The 17,472-nt window shown below is 41.0% G+C and overlaps 1 protein-coding gene across 2 annotated transcripts in view; it reads left to right on the forward strand.

The window, feature by feature from the left end:
- LOC126336403 (dyslexia-associated protein KIAA0319-like protein) overlaps positions 1-16,190 on the forward strand; it is a 143,478-nt gene extending 127,288 nt beyond the window's left edge. For both annotated transcript variants that reach the window (XM_050000089.1, XM_050000090.1), the window contains exons 18-19: positions 303-489; positions 13,116-16,190. In XM_050000089.1, coding sequence (XP_049856046.1) covers positions 303-454 — 152 coding nt within the window. In that variant the 3' untranslated portion in view covers positions 455-489; positions 13,116-16,190. The remainder of the gene's footprint in view (positions 1-302; positions 490-13,115) is intronic.
- Positions 16,191-17,472: the final 1,282 nt, after the last annotated feature.

Consider the following 17,472-nt stretch of genomic DNA (forward strand, 5'->3'; position numbering starts at 1 on the left):
GAGATGGCAGTGTGTGTGTGTGTGTGTGTGTGTGTGTGTGTGTGTGTGTGTGTGTGCGCGTGCGTGCGCGCGCGCGTGTGTGTGCGCACGCTTAATTCGGAAGAAAGCCTGTGGTTACTTATCTCCATAGGGGAAGAAGTAAACCATATTTCAGTAAAATCTGTGGTGGTGGGCGAGATGGCATGGATGACTTGACATGGAATGACTACTTTTAAAATAGAAGACACAGTTCTAGTTTTAGAATTTAACTTTAATGCCAGATGATTTGCCTAAATATGTTTTCCATTTCTTTAATTTTATAGCTCCTCATGGGAAGGTCATGCTGTCAGAATCGGACTCTGATTCCGATGTTCTCTTTGAGAGCCGCAAATGCAAAATGAATGGAGATTTGAGAAATGGTCATGGAAAGATTCGAAATGGTTTTATAAAAGGAGGCCATCGTGTGAAAACATGAAAACATTCCACTACAGATGCATGGTATTATGAAATGTAAGTATTTGTAATTTTCATATGTTTCCAATTTTGACAGAATATTGATTTATTTTATACAAAAATTATTTACAATCTCTTTAATTTTGTAGCGTAACGCTTACATATTTTGAGCTGTTCTCAGCAGTTTACATTCAAGCATTCTGTTTCCTTGATGTTCTTAACTGCTATACACTGAGTCATCTGTCCTCCTCTCTATCCCACTGCCAGACAACATGGTGTACAATAGTTAGTAGTAGAATCACTTGATTTCTATTTTGAAATTAACAACCACTAACTGGTTGTTTTGTTGACATATGCCTTATTGCATTTGTTGTTATCTTTGCTTTCAAAATAAGCTGAAGGCGGCGGTATTTATCTCCACTGGCTATGTGATCTAAACGTGGCAAAAATGTAATATTAAAATGGTTTTAAGATGAAAAGTAGCTCTATATTTTTTTGATTGTTGATATACTTTTCTTTAGGTAGTTGAATATTTTTGAGTCATTATTCTGGCCAGTACTTACCCTCAGGAGGATAAAAATGAAGGGCAGGCTTCTCGGATCCCAGGATGAGGGAGTGCACCCATTGGGATGGTGAGGGGAAAACAAAGATCGGCCATGTGCATAGCTTGTTGACTTGATGAGACAGAGCTGATGAGACCAGTGGCTTGCAATTGGGGAAGTTCATTTTTTACAGCTTTTGTGAATGTGGTGCATCATCTGTGCCACTAAATGCCTAATACACATGGTAGCCAGATGACCTTTCTTGTTGCAAATATAGAACACTGTATGCTTGCTGTGACATTTGGGACACCTTTCACAAGGCATTTCTGGACCTTGAAAGCTTCTCGCTCATACAATAAGACTTATTGGGTGTCATAGAACAAATTGTCGGTGGTGTAAATTGCCATCATCATCAGGTTATTCTTGCTGACTGACGTCCTGGGCTGGAGGGTGGAATATTTATACTTCCCCTCTGACTCCCGACCCATATGTAAACTGCAAAATGTGTCGTTTGTGGTGATTTTCTCGATCTCAGGAATCAATTGGTGGATCTCAGTCAGCAATCTGTTCAGTATCCTGCCTCAGCTGCATCAGAAGCAGCTTCAGTGCTGGGTTCTGTGCTTGGAGAAGGTTGAAATCCAATTTTCTTATTAATTAGGTTCTGTCATAGCCAGATTTCAGTGGCCTGTTTGTATACACAGTCCCAAAAGAGGGATACATTTTTCAAAACTTTTGTCTCTTCATACCTCATTTTAGAGTTTGGATCTCAGCAATTTTCAGCAGTTGCTGATTTTATTGACTGCACCTTTCTTCAACCTTGCTAATGATTTATGTGACATATGCTGTCCTGCAGTTGCATGGTATGTGATACACACCATGTTTCCAGAGTCCCGGATCATCTTTTACTGACCCAGAAGTAGTATAATTTTACCAGCAGGTTGTACATATACATTTGAGTGCATGTCAGTGGAAAATTCTGCCAGTTTTTTTCCAATATGTTGCATATGAAATGTAATCTCTGTGTGTGTGTGTGTGTGTACCTTCCTCAGCTCTCGATTGTGGTGGGGCTTCCTGCCTGTCAACTGGCTTTGGGCTCATTACAATGCTGAACTTCCTTTGTCATAGATCAAATGAGCTCTGTGGACTACCTTGTGTAGCACTCCTTCCTTTTGTGATGGGTGATGACAGCTGGAGACATGAAGGTATTGGTTCATGTAAGATGCCTTGTGGAGGATGCTGCGTGCCAGACTTCCATCCAGTTTTCTCTGTACCAGAACATTCAAGAATGGGATTTTGTTCCACCTCCATGGTGGACTTTATTAAGTTGTGGATAGAGTTAAGGTCTAGCAAGAACATTTGTAGTCATTCTTCCCTATGTGACCATATGATGAGTCTAGCACATTTTCCTCAAAACGTTCCATGTACATATTGGCAACAACAAGTGACAGTGGGCTACCCATAAGCATGTGGATCCAAATTTCTTTCCAGTTAGTTCTAGGGATGTCTTAATTGGTACCCTAATGAAAGTGACACAACATGGAAACTGCCCGTAAGATCTGAGTAGGTCAGTCTGAAATTTTGTAAAAATTATATTAACTTAGGAGAGTTCTTAATGTGTTAACATTTGTCAGCTGTCAGAACCAAAACTGTTCTCAGGTGTTTCACAACCTGGTACATTCATGGTCCTGTTATGCTTACTATGGGCCTCAAAGGCTATGCCCTCCTTGTGCACCTTTGGAAGTTCATACAGCTCACGTGGTGCAGCAGCAAGATGTCAAAGTTTATTCACCGTCTCATCTGTAAAAAAATTTGAAGATATTCAGTTGTTATATGCTGTATCCAGCTGGTTGTATCTGAAATCATTTTCCTGTAAGAAGTGTCATTTAGATGATTGTACATTTTCCCTTCAATTTTTAGTCCAATTTGATGTGACAAAAAGACAGAACATGTTAGACAATGTGGCCAACCCAAGAAACTTTGTTCCTTTCAACCAGATAACTCTAGTTACAGAATATACATATCCCAGTCTAAGATTCATCAGAAGCAAGTGTAATTCATGCGCAAAGAAATTCACTTACGAAACTCTCATTCAACTGTACTTGAATACTGTTCAACATTTTGGGACTCCTGCCAAGTTAGATTAGTAGAACAGACAGAGAACAGGTGCATGATTTTTCACAAGGAACACTAGAACACCATGTAGATGCTTAAAAAATTCATGTGGGAGTCAAAACATGAAGGAAAATGCCATATATTGCAAAAAGGGCTTACTGTTGAAATTGTGAGACCAGATATTCCAAAATGAGTCAACAAAAATGTTTGTTTCTCTTATGTATGTATTGCATAATAACCAGAGAGAGTGGAATTAGAGAAATTGAGGGTAATATGGCGGCATACTAAGAATCTTACTTCCCACATTCCTGATAGAAAGGGCAAAAATAACACTGGTACACACGCACACTCTGCAATGCACCATAGCATAGCTTTTTGAGTATAGGTGTAGGTGGACATTTAGAACAGCATGAGAATTCATTAGTTCTCCAGTATACGGTTTCTCCGAGTTACCTGACTACCCATCCAGAGTAATTCAGCACCAACTTTTAAATTAAATAGTTTCAGAATACTCTGGATGTTACAGCATCAGGTTAAAGAACCTTGTAGGAATTGGCAGTGAACTACAAATCTTGAGAAAGAGAGAGAATGAAGTGTTCCTTGATTCACATTCATAGCAAGAATTGTGACATTGATCCTTTCTAAATAAAATTACAGTGCCTCAGCAGCAGCTTGGCCATTGAACCAGCCACTACCACTTTGTTTCTCTTTCTCAGCCAGTCTGTGATGTTGACACATCAAATAGAAAGCCATGTGAGTTGGAGCACAGGCTCAGATGGGCCAGTGTTGGGGAAGGATATCAGTCATGAACTTTTCAAAGAAACTGTTATGACATTTGTGGGAATAGAGAAATAATGGAAAATCGAAAAGTGTGTGGCTGGATGGGAATCTCCTCTTGAATGTAAGTCCAGTGCAGTAAACTCCTTGCTCAGTATATTTGTTCTTATTCTTGACATCTTCATCATATAGTATCCCTGTTGTGGACTTTGTAGACATCCTGAACTTTAGCCGGCTGGTGTGGCCAAGCAGTTCTAGGCGCTTCAGTCTGGAACCGCACGACCGCTACGGTCGCAGGTTTGAATCCTGCCTCGAGCATGGATGTGTGTGATGTCCGTAGGTTAGTTAGGTTTAAGTAGTTCTAAATTCTAGGAGACTGATGACCTCAGGTGTTAAGTCCCATAGTGCTCAGAGCTATTTGAACCATCCTGAACTTTGGAGTTGTTGTAAGGTTCCACACGTAAAATAAGAACATTTGCACCTTTTTGAGTTAGGGATTCTGAATTTTTAACTTTGAATGAAATGTCATACATTCATCACATACCCTAAAATTGCCTGAAATACAGTTTCAGGGTCTTCAAAATATCAGTTTTGTGGGCTGTACTGTATCAGATTGTATCAACACACAAATATGTAGCTGATTAACACTCTGAACTCGGGCAACATTATAACCAAACCATGGGGCACTCAGGCAGCCCATGACTCTTTTGTGAGTGTATGCGTGGCGAGCACGGAGCCCCAAGCTATTGCAGTGTGTACTTTCTTGCCTGTGCTGCAATCTCTCACCAAAAATTGACTGTTCTGATCCAACCATCTCTTCAGACAGGAATCGAAATTTCAGTGCAGGCAGTTATAACGCTGCTGCCTTCCTTATCCTGGCTACCCCATGGGAAGACGGACAGGCTACACATCTGGGACTGAAAAAATTTATCCAAAACTTAGTACATACTCGAACTGATGGACATACTTTGACCACAACAAATCCATATTTTTTTGTGTAACATACTGGAGATAAATTTGGAGAAGTTGAGTCATTGGGAAAAATGCACTATGGATCTCTATTGATTGAAGCCTCCTTTGCTGCACGATCTGCAGTTCTTCAGGCATGTGACTATCTGGGTGACATAACAGCCAAAACAGATGAGGAGCTGCAGGTTAATCTTGAGTGGTAAGGTATACATTTTGTCCAATGCTTCCAAAAAGATCCAAATGATAATAGAACAGATACAGGCACCTTTAAAGAAGCCTTTGAAGGGATTGTTCTCCCAGGAAAAGTTAGTCATGATGTACAGCTGTGATGTGAAGCTGCACATACCACTACCCGTGAAGTGCTTCTGATGCTTGTGCTTTGGTCAAATACATGGCAGACCCAAAATGTGGTAACTACAGATAATCACTCCACAAAGAAACTTCTTGTGAAGAACTACTCTTGCATGTCAGTTGTATGGACTGCCATCCTCCATATTCACTGGTTTGCCCAGTCTTCAAGAGAGAAAAGAAAATTTAGAAACATAAATTTATTGACCACCTGTGTTACACGGAGGCACATAAAAAGTATGAACACCTACATCCTGTTGATGTGACATCTAATTATGTGTGGGTCGCACCCATCACCCCCACAACTTCAGTTTTTTTTTTTTTTTTTTTTTTTTTTTTTTTTTTTTTTTTTTTTTTTTTTTTCAAAACCAGTTCTCCCACCACCCTCTTCTCTTGTGTTTCCTGTGGCACCGTCTTTGGAAACCACTTCCCACATCTGGCTGGAGGAGCAGCTCCCTCCTCTGATAGAGACCAGTGACAGGGTTCCCTCTCATAAGCCCCTTCTCTAGAAAGTCAGATCAGGGGCCCTGCACCAGCCAACGGCTGAATGAACTGCAATCTATGGGCGAGGGCTGCCCACTCTTCATCCCTCCATCCTCATGCTTGTCATGGATAGGCCCCTTGTCAGAATCACTGCCACCAATGGCCAGAAAGGAGAAGAAGAAAAAGTAGAATAATTGGGGCAAGGCTACTCCAGTGACCTCAGAGGAGACAGATCCCCCCACTCCCTTGGATTCTAAACTATTGATGTTGTTCCACCCCTATCAATGATATGCAGTGATTCTGAGGTATGACAAGTTCTCCTGAACCCTTCATACTTAACCTGGACACCCATAACATAATTATTCAGTGAAACTGTAAGGGATATTACAGTCACCTTCCAGAACAACATCATGTCATTTCCACCTCTTCTGCAAATACTTGTTACACTACAAGAAACACACTTCACTGATGACCATTCCCCAATGGTCCATGGTTATCATACATTCTGTCAAATCGTGCCCCTGAGAGGGTGTCTGGAAGGGTCTGTACATTGGTTCACACAGGTGTCATCAAAGGAAGGATTGCCCTTCGTACCAAGGTTGAAGCAATAGCAGTGTGAATGCAGATTACGTCAGAGCTCACTATTTGATACTTTAAGATACCTTCAGGCAGGTTACTTAATTACCATGACTTGACCACCTTAGTCCAACAATTTTGCCTCCTTTTCTCCTACTAGTGTATTTTGATGTGCTTCAACCCCTCTGGGGGAGTGTCACTTCACTTGGTAGTGGCCATCTACTGGACCATCATCTTAATGATCATGATCTGCATCTCCTCAGTGACCATATCCCTACCCACTTAAGTGGTATCTTTCCAGATATCTGTCTAATGATTTTTTTCCCCAGTCTCATGACACCACTTCATGGGTCACTATGTGACGATGTTTGTGACAGTGAGCACTTGCCTGTGATCCTGTTGCTGCCTTGCGACTGCCAGACAGGGCGAATAACACATTGGTTGCTTCAGAGAAAGAGTTAATTGGCAATTTTATGCCCTGCTGTTGCCTTCACCACCTCTTTGTCAGATTGGATCGATGAAATTGTGCAAGATTTCTCCGACGTAATCACCCACACTGCTGGAATTGCTATTGCCCTTCCTACATGCCCCTCCATTGCTGGCAAGTGCCATGGTTGGCCAATGACTATGCAATAGCTGTTCAGGATCACCGGAGGGCCCTGCAACATTCAAAATGACATCGTTTGCTGACCAACCTTATAACTTTTGAGCAACTTCATGCAAAGCCTCGTTATCTAATTAAGCACAGTAAGAAGGAATGTTAGGAGAACTACGTCTCCTCCCTAGGAATGTATGGCTTTTCGTCTCTGGTGTGGGCCAAGCTATGCAGACTTCTGGACCACCAATGATCAGCAACTGTTCCGGAGTGTGTCCTTGGGTTGGTCTTTGTACTGATGTGTAGGTTCTTGCTGATCACCTTGCAACCCATTTTGTGAAAGTATCGCCATCCTCTTCTTAGGCAACTATCTTTCTACTGCAGAAACGACAGTTTGAAGAGGACCCTCTATCCAACAAAACTGAATCATGTAATGAACCTTTCACTGACAGGGAACTGCTTCAGGCTGTTGCCTTATCTCAAAATAAGACCCCAGGCTCTAATTCAATTCATAAACAGATGATCAGACACCTGAATGTTCTTCCAAGGCTTCATTTACTCAGGGCCTTCAACCATTACTGGCTTGAAAGTGTCTTCCATTCATAATGGTGAGGTAGTATCATTGTCCCAATCTGTAAGCCAGAAAAAAGAAAACAGCATCTCTTGACAGCTGCCAACCAATTAGCCTCATTAATGTGCTCTTCAAACTGCTTGAAAAGATCGTTGCCCTCAGATTATGCTGGGTTCTTGAGTCCTGGCAGCCTCTTGTTCCCGTATCTGTGTAGTTTCCGGTAGGGACAATCCGCAACTGAGTACCTGGCCTTGTTGGAAACAGCAATCCTGACATACATATTTCTAAATTTCAACACATCATGGTAGTCTCTTCTGACCTAAATAAGACATACGACACTGCTTGGTACCATCACATTTTACTTACTCTCTGTGACTGGCTTTAGAGGCTGTCTACCAATTTTCATTCGTCATTTTTTATCCTGACAATTGTTCTGGGTTCTTGTTCATATTTCTCTACAAGACACATTGAATGGCATCCCCCAGGGCTCTGTCATGACTGTCAGTCTTCCTCATTATAATCAATGGGATAGTGAGCTCTGGTCATCCTGTGCTCTATGGTGATTGCTTTCACATTTGGTATAGCTCCCACTCAGTATCGTCAGCTCCAAGGCTCGATCCATGGACTCTTTCCCATGGATTCCAGTTCTCTCCTACAAAAATGCAGGTCATGACAATCTGTTGTACCGTGGTGCTGCTCGACCCAGAACTCTACTTGGGTACCCAGCACTAGGAACTTGTAGCACAGTCCCATCTTTTGGGCCTCCTTTTTGATAAAAAACTGATGTTGCTGCCCCGTATTAGTCTACTAAAGACTAGTTGCATGTGGAAGCTTAACACTGTCTGCTTCCTTGGCCACACCTCTTGAGATGTGGGTCTACATCTACATCCGTACTCCGCAAGCCACCTGACGGTGTGTGGCGGAGGGTACCCTGAGTACCTCTATCGGTTCTCCCTTCTATTCCAGTCTCGTATTGTACGTGGAAAGAAGGATTGTCGGTATGCTTCTGTGTGGGCTCTAATCTCTCTGATTTTATCCTCATGGTCTCTTCGCGAGATATATGTAGGAGGGAGCAATATACTGCTTGACTCTTCGGTGAAGATATGTTCTCGAAACTTTAACAAAAGCCCGTACCGAGCTACTGAGCGTCTCTCCTGCAGAGTCTTCCACTGGAGTTTATCTATCATCTCCGTAATGCTTTCGCGATTACTAAATGATCCTGTAACGAAGCGCGCTGCTCTCCGTTGGATCTTCTCTATCTCTTCTATCAACCCTACCTGGTGCGGATCCCACACTGCTGAGCAGTATTCAAGCATTGGGCGAACAAGCGTACTGTAACCTACTTCCTTTGTTGTCGGATTGCATTTCCTTAGGATTCTTCCAATGAATCTCAGTCTGGCATCTGCTTTACCGACGATCAGCTTTATATGATCATTCCATTTTAAATCACTCCTAATGCGTACTCCCAGATAATTTATGGAATTAACTGCTTCCAGTTGCTGACCTGCTATTTTGTAGCTAAATGATAAGGGACCAATCTTTCTATGTATTCGCATCACATTACACTTCACTACATTGAGATTCAATTGCCATTCCGTGCACCATGCGTCAATTCGCTGCAGATCCTCCTGCATTTCAGTACAATTTTCCATTGTTGCAACCTCTCGATACACCACAGCATCATCTGCAAAAAGCCTCAGTGAACTTCCGATGTCATCCACCAGGTCATTTATGTATATTGTGAATAGCAACGGTCCTATGACACTCCCCTGCGGCACACCTGAAATCACTCTTACTTCCGAAGACTTCTCTCCATTGAGAATGACGTGCTGCGTTCTGTTATCTAGGAACTCCTCAATCCAATCACACAATTGATCTGACAGTCCGTATGCTCTTACTTTGTTCATTAAACGACTGTGGGGAACTGTGTCAAACGCCTTGCGGAAGTCAAGAAACACGGCATCTACCTGTGAACCCGTGTCTAAGGCCCTCTGAGTCTCGTGGACGAATAGCGCGAGCTGGGTTTCACACGATCGTCTTTTTCGAAACCCATGCTGATTCCTACAGAGTAGATTTCTAGTCTCCAGAAAAGACATTATACTCGAACATAATACGTGTTCCAAAATTCTACAACTGATCGACGTTAGAGATATAGGTCTATAGTTCTGCACATCTGTTCGACGTCCCTTCTTGAGAACGGGGATGACCTGTGCCCTTTTCCAATCCTTTGGAACGCTTCGCTCTTCTAGAGACCTACGGTACACTGCTGCAAGAAGGGGGGCAAGTTCCTTCGCGTACTCTGTGTAAAATCGAACTGGTATCCCATCAGGACCAGCGGCCTTTCCTCTTTTGAGCGATTTTAATTGTTTCTCTATCCCTCTGTCGTCTACTTCGATATCTACCATTTTGTCAACTGTGCGACAATCTAGAGAAGGAAGCACAGTGCAGTCTTCCTCTGTGAAACAGCTTTGGAAGAAGACATTTAGTAATTCGGCCTTTAGTCTGTCATCCTCTGTTTCAGTACCATTTTGGTCACAGAGTGTCTGGACATTTTGTTTTGATCCACCTACCGCTTTGACATAGGACCAAAATTTCTTAGGATTTCCTGCCAAGTCAGTACATAGAACTTTACTTTCGAATTCATTGAAAGCCTCTCGCATAGCCCTCCTCACACTACATTTCGCTTCGCGTAATTTTTGTTTGTCTGCAAGGCTTTGGCTATGTTTATGTTTGCTGTGAAGTTCCCTTTGCTTCCGCAGCAGTTTTCTAACTCGGTTGTTGTACCACGGTGGCTCTTTTCCATCTCTTACGATCTTGCTTGGCACATACTCATCTAACGCATATTGTACCATGGTTTTGAACTTTGTCCACTGATCCTCAACACTATCTGCACTTGAGACAAAACTTTTGTGTTGAGCCGTCAGGTACTCTGTAATCTGCTTTTTGTCACTTTTGCTAAACAGAAAAATCTTCCTACCTTTTTTAATATTTCTATTTACGGCTGAAATCATCGTCGCAGTAACCGCTTTATGATCGCTGATTCCCTGTTCTGCATTAACTGATTCAAATAGTTCGGGTCTGTTTGTCACCAGAAGGTCTAATATATTATCGCCACGAGTCGGTTTTCTGTTTAACTGCTCAAGGTAGTTTTCAGATAAAGCACTTAAAAATATTTCACTGGATTCTTTGTCCTTGCCACCTGCTATGAACGTTTGAGTCTCCCAGTCTATATCCGGCAAATTAAAATCTCCACCCAGAACTATAACATGGTGGGGAAATCTACTCGAAATATTTTCCAAATTATTCTTCAGGTGCTGAGCCACAACAGCTGCTGAGCCCGGGGGCCTATAGAGACATCCAATTACCATGTCTGAGCCTGCTTTAACCGTGACCTTCACCCAAATCATTTCACAATTCGAATCTCCGTCAATTTCCTTCGATACTATTGCACTTCTTATCGCTATAAACACGCCTCCCCCTTCACTGTCCAGCCTATCTCTGCGGTATACATTCCAATCAGAGTTTAGGATTTCATTACTGTTTACGTCTGGTTTCAGCCAACTTTCTGTTCCTAGTACTATATGGGCGTTGTGACTGTTTATTAATGAGAGCAGTTCTGGGACCTTTCTATAGACGCTCCTGCAGTTTACTATTAGCACATTAATATTGTTATTCCTTGTTGCATTTTGCCTACTCCTGCCTTGCCGCGTCTCAGGAGGCGTCTTGTCGGGCCTAGGGAGGGAATTCTCTAACCTAAAAAAACCCCATGTGCACTCCACACGTACTCCGCTATCCTCGTAGCCGCTTCCGGCGTGTAGTGCACGCCTGACCTATTCAGGGGGACCCTACATTTCTCCACCCAATAGCGGAGGTCGAGAAATTTGCACCCCAGCTCTCCGCAGAATCGTCTGAGCCTCTGGTTTAAGCCTTCCACTCGGCTCCAAACCAGAGGACCGCGATCGGTTCTCGGAACGATACTACAAATAGTTAGCTCTGATTCCACCCCGCGAGCGAGGCTTTCCACCTTCACCAACTCCGCCAACCGCCTGTACGAACTGAGGATGACCTCTGAACCCAGACGGCAAGAGTCATTGGTGCCGACATGAGCAACAATTTGCAGTCGGGTGCACCCAGTGCTCTCTATCGCCGCCGGTAGGGCCTCCTCCATATCTCGCATGAGACCCCCCGGCAAGCAGACAGAGTGAACACTGGCCTTCTTCCCCGACCTTTCCGCTATTTCCCTAAGGGGCTCCATCACCCGCCTTAACGTTGGAGCTCCCAATAACTAATAAACCCCTCCCCCCGTGTGCCTGCTCGGACCTTGCTGAAGGAGCAGCCACATGTCCACTCACAGGCAGAGCGGGCGATGCCACACGGCCAGCCTCCACATTGACCCTCCGCCTCGTGCGCCGCGAACGCCGCTGAACCCGCCACTCCCCTTGGGGAGAGGGTGGCCCAACCGCGCCCGGTACCCGCGAAGATGTCTACACAGCAGGGACAGTGGGTGAAGCATCTAACACCTGGGGTGCACCATGCGACGCACCAGACTCCCCACTGCCGCTACACTCCAAGGCAGCAGCCTGAAGACGGCTGACCGCGGCCATCAACACGCTCAGCTGTTCGCGAAGAGTGGCCAGCTCCTCCTGCGTCCGTACACAGCAGCCACACATCCTAGCCATCCTAAGAAATCAATTTACTATAGAGTGTTAATCAGCTTTTAACTAGACTGCTAATTCACTAAAGGCGGTTGATTATTGACTAAACTGTGATTGCTAACCACTTCTTGTAGAAACAAGGAAAATAGCACTACCTGTCTCTGGACGGTATTGAAAACAAACACTAGCACTACTAGCACTATGGCTGACTAAAGGGACTCTCTGACTGTATTCAAAACAAACACGAGATCTATGGAACACTTAATAGCACTCTACTATTAAAGCTTCCTAAAAGCAAAAACACGCAGAAGAAGAAGTGACAAGTAAGAAAAATACAGATAATACTTAAATTAAGGTAGCTCGCTGCACAGAAGTCGTGTTACTCTTCTCTGTAGTTACTGGCCTTTGGTCTCATCCCTCTGGAATATGGTTGCCAGGTTATGGCTCGCCATGACTTCTGCTTTGAAATTGTTAGACCCAGTCAATCATTGTGGTGTTCAGCTGGCCACCGTCTGGATAGACCTGTAGACAGTCTCCTTGCCGAAGTGGGTATCTAACCCCTCAGTTCCAACAGTACCTACTCTTGGTTTCCTATGCAGCTTGTGTTCAACAGTTCCCTGCATATCCCCCCCTCAACCTCCTGATACTGCCCTCCATTGGGATTACCAGTTGGAATGTGCCTCATGTCCTCTGGTTGGCTTCTGCCCCGTCTAATAAAATTCACACTATTAAGGTGCTCTTTCAAGGTCCTCTTTCCCCTGTATAGTTAGTTTATTGTATTGGTGCCACTCCTTTAAAAGTGATGTTATAACTTAGACATTTGTGATATAATAACTACTATGTAAGGACAAATCTACAGTACACCCTTTCATATTCTTTTTGTGCTGCTTCTGCTAGGCAAATACAAGCACTTTTAGTGCTCTATCAGTACATTTATGTTGGGGAAAAAAGTAGTAGTATGTGGTCAGTAGATCAACTCTAATAAGAAAGCAAAATTAATCAAAATTATTTATTTTTGTTCTGTTGATTGATTAGTTATGTTTATTGCATTTTAGGTGTTGACATTCCTGTATGAGGCTGCATTTTATTACGCAGATTTCTTCGAATAAGTAAATGTTGGCTATGAAGCAACCCCGAATTGTGATTGATGGCTGGTTAAATCTACAAAACTTCAGTGACAATGTATTGTTTGTAATTATTACTACTTTGCTTATCGCCAACAATTTTTGCGTCTGGGTGAAAATGCATATTATTGAGTACATGGACAATGTTTGAATGCAAGCTATGAAAAAGCATTTTCTGTTCTTGATTATTGAACGTAAGTTTTTATTTTATTGGAGAACAAATTATGACATTACAATTGTACATAATGTAGTGCATCTTTTTTCATAATTTTTTGGCAGACCCAAAAGCAGCTAAGGGAGGCAGAATGTAAGAATTGCCTCTTCATGTAATTTACTGATAAAATATGATTTTTGACCTGACAACTGTTACAAATAAGTCAGTATACTGAGAACTTGCTAATTGTGAGAAGGGTGTGTATGGTAATGTAATTTGCCTTACATTGTTGTAAGTAATATGATCCAATATGAACAGTAATGTTCAATGTTATTTTTCTTCAAAATGTGGCCATTGTTTCTTAGAAGAATTAATTTTCCTAGTTGTGTGTCTGTATGTACTCCAAATCATTTTGTTTTTGTTACACAGTTGTAAAATGAAGACTAACTGTTTTAAGAAATGGGAGAAAATGTATACTGCAATATAACATGTAAGTGTGATTTTGTAGTCCAAGAAGAAGCTGATTTGTTCTATATTGCTTATAAGTGTATGTTGTTGTGCCATTGTTAGTATCTACAAGTTGCCATATTATGGTATGAGTGAACATTTAAATATGTTGTGATATGACATGTGATACACCTTACAACCCTGTCATTGTGGTAGCCAAACCTAGAACTTTGTTATATTTTCATTCACAAGTTATCTTAATAAGAAATTGTGTGGGGCATTCCTTTTGGCTGACTTTTGAAGATTACTAGTTCAGAAAAACAGGAGAGCATTCACCAGATACACATTTTAAAAACAAATCATTTGCTTAATTCATAGGTTTGCACAGAAGAGCCACACAAAAATCAAGAAGCGTTATTTTTGGGGTTTTATTTCACTGTTAATTTATGACTTGTGAAAAATATTGCTTCATCTTCAGCTGTGTAACAAACAAATCAGACACACAGGTTTGGTGCTGCCTTTTCTTAAAACAAAGTTCTGCATGTAGTACAATGGCATAAATTGTGCTACAGAGAGCACGTATATTTAGATTAATATTTGATGTATCACACCCAACTGTGATGATCTTTGTTTATTATATTAATAGCTATTACTACGCACACTAAAAAATATTATTTCGTATGTCAAATTTTCATTTTTTTTATTTTTATTATTTTTTTTTAGGTTGACTAAGATCTTATGAAGCTATTATTTTGATATTCTGTTGCATTGGTGCATTGTAATTGTTTCTTGTTTTTACTGTACCAAAAAAAAAAAAAAAAAAATGAGGTGGTGTCTGATATGCATAGTGTTCAGAATTCAGATAAAATTGTTTTCTGATCATTTTAAGATATTTAAATTGTACACTGTCCAAAAAGATTGGAATTTCTATAGTGTGAGAAATTAATAAGACTAGTACAATCATTTGTGCAGATTGCAAAAATAAAGAAATAAATATTTTGTCGGAATTAATCAGCAGCTGAAATATTAACAAGTACTATCTTCATCTGTCGCATAAAATATTATCTGAATATTGCAAGATTTCATCATATTGTTCAGATGATTTATTTGTTAAAAGATTTTCAAAATACACAGATCACAAAAGAGAGAAAAAATTCAGTTGTGGTAGCCTGTTAATACCCTAGCCCTATTTTCATTGGAGGAAATTATTACAGAGCAATTTATGTATATTTGAACTTTCACTGTCCAGAATACTTCCCTGTTTGTATCTCATCTTTTGAAATTGAGTAAGGAGCTGCCATTCACAAAGTGAAAAAAAAGTTTGTCTTGTACCATAATTCAAAAATGTAGACTGATAAGGATGATGGAATAAATAGTGTCCAAATATTTGCCACAAGTGACCGTCCATCACCCAAGAAATATGGTGCTTTGCTTGAAACAATTACATTAGCAACAACGACAGATATATAACATCATGCACAATGTGCAGTGTGTGTATATGACAATAGTTGATGTAGTAAACATGCATTTATTAGCTGATGTCATTTAGGCAACAGAAAATGAAACATAGTGGATCTTTTTTATATATTTTCTTTTGCAACGAGATTCCAAGGCACTAAAATTTTGACTTATTTATTGTGTATTGCACAAAGAGCCTATAATAGAAAAGCGCCATGTGATATTTTTCACAGTGGTAATAGTTGCTGTCATTTAATACAAATTTATCTCTTTATTCTTAGTACATAGTTTTGTAAGAACACCCTGTTTTTTCTAGTCATTTAATCTACACAGTTTTCACATATTTGTGTATTGTTTATAATTGTATGAACGAAAATATAATTTTCCTTTATGTTGTGTGATATATGTTCATCCGTACCATGTTTTGCGAAATTAAATCCATCACTTGTTTACTGATTAAAAGAAAGGTTTTTGTAATGTATAGCTTCATGTAGGGCAGAGGGAAAAGTTGTCATCTATTGAGAAGACTATTTTCCCCCTTTTTTTATTTCTTTATCACAACTCATTCCATTTCCTGTAACTTTGGAATTGATTTTTGATTTAAAATGTAAGAGACTATATTGTCATTGTTTTGTATGAAGAAATTTTTCTTGTTTTATGTATAGTATTGCTATGAGCAGTAAGGAATACAAGGCAACCGGCATCACTATGATAAAGTTGTAAAAATATATGTTGTTAAAATATAGTTTACTTTTATGTATTTGTTGTAATGGTTATTGATGTTAAGTGATATTTGGATTTCAAGTCTGAAAAGAAATATTTTATACTTTAAACACGTCATGCACATACAGTGTTACAAAATTGTACAACTGGCATGTAATTTAGGAACTGAAACTTTATTTTGGTAAGATGTAATTGAAATATATCATCTTCGTTGCCTGCACAAATCATTGTTTTATTCCAGGGAAAGCCTGTTATGTATATGAATTCCCTCCCCCCCCCCCCCCCCAATCTCTCTGTGTGTGTGTGCGTGTGCGTGTGCGTGTGCGTGTGCGTGTGCGTGTGCGTGTGCATAAACACTTGGTTTGAAAGTGCTTGTATGTGTACACACATGTTTTTCTTTTAATATCTGCTATGTTTTAATACACTTAGTGCAAATGATACTTATCTCTCAACTATATTATTATGAAAGATAATGTTAACTTGACGAGTGTTGGAATTCTGTGCTGCAAAAACCTTTAAGGATCCTTGAAAAGAACTTGCTTACAAGGATCTGATGATAGGAGGCCAGCATGCCTATAACAGAATATTTGTTCATTTAAATGACTGTCATGCCCAGTACATCAGTAATTGAATACTGCTAACACTAGAAAGCTCAGTGGTTTCTCAAACTGAAAGAGAGCACACACTCGTTACCATGAATACAGTTAAGGTAGTGACACACTGCCGTCTGTTCCACTCCCTCCCCCGACTGTATGAAAAACAACTAAAACAGAAGCAATCATATTATGTGACTGATGAAGGTAGAGGGTAGTTGCGGGATGCGAAAGCTGTTTTCAGGTTGTTGGTGTAATGGTTTAGGGATTCAGGACTGGAGCAGATTCATTTGCCATGAAGACCTAAGCATATAGAGGGAAACATTCCACGTGAGAAAAAAATATATAAAAACAAAGATTCTGTAACTTACCAAACGAGAAAGTGTTGATAGAGACAATAAAAAATACACACACAAATTTCAAGCTTTCGCAACCCAAGGTTGCTTCATCAGGAAAGAGGGGAAAGACAAAAGGATGTGGGTTTTAAGGGAGAGGGTAAGGAGTCATTCCAATCACAGGAGTGGAAAGACTTACCTTAGTGGGGAAAAAAGGACATTCGCGCGTGGACACACACACACACACACACACACACACACACACACACACATACACACACACACACACACACAGGCAGACATGTAAATGTAAGGAGGTTGGGCAGAGATGTCAGTCGAGGCGGAAGTACAGAGGCAAAGATTTTGAATGACAGGTGAGGTACGAGTGGCGGCAACTTGAAATTAGCGGAGGTTGAGGCCTGGTGCATAATGGGAAGAGAGAATATATTGAAGGGCAAGTACGGATCTCAAGAGTTCTGACAGGTTGGTGTCAGTGGGAAGTATTCAGATAACCCGGACAGTGTAACAGTGTACCAAGATGTGCTGGCCGTGCACCAAGGCATGTTTAGCCACAGGGT

The sequence above is a fragment of the Schistocerca gregaria genome, chromosome 2 (genome assembly GCF_023897955.1).
Source record: "Schistocerca gregaria isolate iqSchGreg1 chromosome 2, iqSchGreg1.2, whole genome shotgun sequence".
Classification (NCBI taxonomy): domain Eukaryota; kingdom Metazoa; phylum Arthropoda; class Insecta; order Orthoptera; family Acrididae; genus Schistocerca; species Schistocerca gregaria.